Source organism: Apium graveolens, chromosome 3 (assembly GCF_009905375.1).
Source record: "Apium graveolens cultivar Ventura chromosome 3, ASM990537v1, whole genome shotgun sequence".
NCBI lineage: Eukaryota > Viridiplantae > Streptophyta > Magnoliopsida > Apiales > Apiaceae > Apium > Apium graveolens.
Genome location: NC_133649.1, coordinates 27248513 through 27252330, shown reverse-complemented (window position 1 = coordinate 27252330; position 3818 = coordinate 27248513). Strand labels below are relative to the sequence as shown.

General features: G+C 38.5%; 1 protein-coding gene across 1 annotated transcript; it reads left to right on the top strand.

Moving 5' to 3' along the window:
* Positions 1 to 1145: 1145 nt before the first annotated feature.
* Positions 1146 to 3378, top strand: LOC141712016 (isocitrate lyase). The gene is made up of 3 exons (XM_074514772.1): positions 1146 to 1291; positions 1472 to 3074; positions 3167 to 3378. Exons 1-3 carry the CDS (start codon positions 1262 to 1264, stop codon positions 3259 to 3261), a joined length of 1728 nt encoding a protein of 575 aa, XP_074370873.1. The 5' UTR covers positions 1146 to 1261; the 3' UTR covers positions 3262 to 3378.
* Positions 3379 to 3818: the final 440 nt, after the last annotated feature.

Genomic DNA, 3818 nt, shown 5'->3' with positions numbered 1-3818 from the left:
CTCATTTTATGTTAAAAAGGGCTCGTTTAAAAAAACAAACCTAGTCATATTCACTTAAACCAACTTATTCAGAATTGTGTTCACGAACTAGTGTGTTTATTTGCAGGCCTAATGTAGCCTCTACACCTACCCCACGTCAAGACGAGGGAACAAAGATGAGCAACGGGGATAAGCTTATCACTTCGGAGTTTCTCGGGATTGCAAATTGGAGTTTTGTGCAACAAACCACCAAAACGGTAATTTTTGTCCACACAATTCTTGGCTGGCACAGTGAACATAGGTGCATGCAGCAGTAATAATCTATTACCCAGTTAACCGAGATCCATTCTATAATTCTGTACACAAGAATTTCATATCACTTGCCTGTATCAAATAATTAGAATTAGAATTGGTAAACTTGTATTTATATTTTTGTGTTCAAATACTATTTAAGCTGATTATTATTAATTACAAAATTATACAAATGTTAGTTCAATATTGTTGACTAATGGCTATTTATAGAATTTAAATGGATAAGAAAGAAAGGCCCCCGAGAAAACAGTGTTATCATTTTAAGAGCAACCCAAATAAAAGGAGGTTGTCAAGCTTATATGGCATGATATCTTTCATTGCCTGACTATTAGAATTTGGAGGTTGTCAAAAGATTGTCCATCAAGATTGACAAAATTTGGCAATTTCTTAAATTAGCAAAAAAGTCATAAAAAACATCTAAAGTGTAGTAAAAAACATTTATTAAAATTTTATATTGAACTAAATATAAAATTAATATAGAGGAATCACATGGGCAAACTTTAAAATTGCTTAATTATTGGAGCAAAATTTTAATAAATGTTGTCAAGAGTGACATGAATGTGAGAGAAAATTAAAAAATAATATATTTAATAATTTATCATATTTTGGCAATTTTGTTAACAACCTCTGTTGGAGATGCTGTGTTGGTTGTGTAGATAAGCGAGTACTTGTTTGCCTTACTGAATGCACCTTCATCCTCACCGGTTACACTTGCATCACTAGAAAGACTACGTAGCCAACTTTCGATTTACCTTCTATGCAAGTGATCACGAAAATTCACTCGAAATTTCTTGGGATTTGGATCTTTCTTAGTCATGATGCATGATCTATCTTATCCTCCCACTCTCACTGTTATCCCATAGCCTTTATATATGGAGTGTTCTTCTCATTAACTTTTCATTCTACATTCACAGTTCAGTTTGTTATTTCATTTTTACAATATTTATATTAAAAGATCGGAGTTTTGGCCATGGATGCATCTTTCTCTAACCCTTCCATGGTAACATATCTCTATTTGTTTTGTTAATGAACGCACACGTTAAGAGTCAGAACTCTTGACCATCGTTGAAGAAACTGATTCCTCAAACACCGCATTAACCTTTGTTGGTGTTATTATTTATTAGAATTAAGCTATTAACATTTGTGTTTTAATGCAATTATTTTGATAAATAATGTGCAGATCATGGAGGAAGAAGGGAGGTTTGAAGCAGAAGTAGCTGATGTGCAAGCATGGTGGAACTCTGAGAGATTCAAGCTCACACACCGCCCGTATTCTGCCCGTGATGTTGTTTCACTCCGTGGCCACCTCAAGCAAAGCTATGCCTCCAATGAGCTAGCTAAGAAGCTATGGAGGACTCTCAAAACACACCAAGCCAATGGCACGTCATCCAGAACCTTTGGTGCACTTGATCCTGTCCAAGTGACCATGATGGCTAAGCACCTCGACACAATTTACGTGTCCGGTTGGCAATGCTCATCGACTCACACTTCGACAAACGAGCCTGGTCCTGATCTGGCAGATTACCCTTATGACACTGTGCCTAATAAGGTGGAACACCTTTTCTTTGCTCAGCAGTACCATGATCGGAAGCAAAGAGAGGCTAGGATGAATATGAGCCGAGAGGAGCGTGCTCGTACGCCCTTTGTTGATTACTTGAAGCCTATTATTGCTGATGGTGATACGGGTTTTGGTGGTGCAACTGCTACTGTAAAGCTTTGCAAGCTGTTTGTGGAGCGTGGCGCAGCTGGTGTCCATATTGAAGATCAGTCATCTGTGACTAAGAAATGTGGTCACATGGCTGGAAAAGTTCTTGTTGCGGTGAGTGAACATATAAACAGGCTTGTGGCAGCTCGGTTGCAATTTGATGTGATGGGGACTGAGACTGTTTTGGTGGCTAGGACTGATGCTGTTGCAGCTACTTTGATCCAGTCAAATATTGACACTAGGGATCATCAGTTCATTTTGGGTATTACCAACCCTAATCTCAAGGGTAAAGGCTTGGCCACCATCTTGTCAGAAGCAATGGCTGCTGGGAAAACTGGGCCTGAGCTTCAAGCTATTGAGGATAAGTGGTTGTCAATGGCTCAATTGAAGACATTCTCGGATTGTGTCGTTGATGCAATCCAGAATTTAAATGTTGGGGAGGCTGAGAAGAGGAGGAGAATGAATGAATGGTTAAATTGCTCTAGCTATGACAAGTGTTTGTCAAATGAGCAAGGCCGGGAGATTGCTGAGAGACTCGGACTTGTTAATCTTTTCTGGGACTGGGATTTACCTAGAACAAGAGAAGGGTTTTATAGGTTTCAAGGATCTGTGATGGCTGCAATTGTTCGTGGTTGGGCTTTTGCACCTCACTGTGACATCATTTGGATGGAAACCTCCAGCCCTGACTTGGTTGAGTGCACGAAGTTCGCACAGGGGGTGAAATCTATTACACCTGAAACTATGTTGGCCTATAACCTGTCCCCTTCTTTTAACTGGGATGCATCGGGTATGACCGACGAGCAAATGATGGATTTCATTCCCAGGATTGCAAAGTTAGGCTATTGTTGGCAGTTCATAACACTGGCTGGTTTCCACGCGGACGCTCTAATCGTGGACACGTTTGCCAAGGATTTTGCAAGAAGGGGAATGCTGGCTTATGTTGAGAAGATACAGCGTGAGGAAAGAAACAATGGTGTTGATACTCTAGCTCATCAGAAATGGTCCGGTGCAAATTACTATGACAGGGTTCTCAGGACTGTGCAGGGAGGCATCACTTCAACTGCTGCCATGGGAAAAGGTATCTACAACTAATTATTATTCTTTTCTATAAATCAATCACTTGAAGGTATTAATCTGTTATAATATTATCGACGTGAATTGCTATTGCAGGAGTAACCGAGGATCAGTTTGGGGCGACATGGACTAGGCCAGGGGCCACGAACATGGGTGATGGAACTGTGGTGATTGCGAAATCAAGAATGTAGATGCATATCTAAGGATGCTGACAGAAGGCAGATGGAGCTTGGAAACTTATTTTCTGTCCTTTGAATTTGTAATAATAAATAGACTTAATTGCACGACGATGGCATGAGTTATAATTGTTTTGCACAAAAATGGCTAACATATAATAATAGGCACCCGTATGACTCATGTATAATTATTTTGCCACCCGATTGCATTCCGTTAGTTATTTTTAACGGACGTTAGGATTTTTTTTAAATCAAAGATATAATTACACGAAAATGGTCTAAATTATAATTTTTTTGCACAAAAATGATCTATCAAAGAATTAAAAATCAAAGACTATTTACAAATTAAATCAGCCACGGAATTAAAAACTAAAGAGCAAATATAAATCTTTCTACATTTCTGTCAAGGCCCTGTTAAAAAGAACGATTTTGATGATTTCTTCTGTGAAATTAAGTGCATGACTTTGTGTGTATTTCTTGGTTTTTTCTGTATAATCTGAAGGTCTCTCTTTAGTTTATTCTATATGTGTTGGCTTTATACTGTAATATTTTGGTATTTCTTTACATCATGC

Coding starts and splice junctions, on each gene's coding strand:
- LOC141712016 (XM_074514772.1), top strand. CDS start 1,262: ATGGATGCATCTTTCTCTAACCCTTCCATG. Junction 1,292..1,471: donor CTTTCTCTAACCCTTCCATG/GTAACATATCTC, acceptor AATAATGTGCAG/ATCATGGAGGAAGAAGGGAG. Junction 3,075..3,166: donor AACTGCTGCCATGGGAAAAG/GTATCTACAACT, acceptor TTGCTATTGCAG/GAGTAACCGAGGATCAGTTT.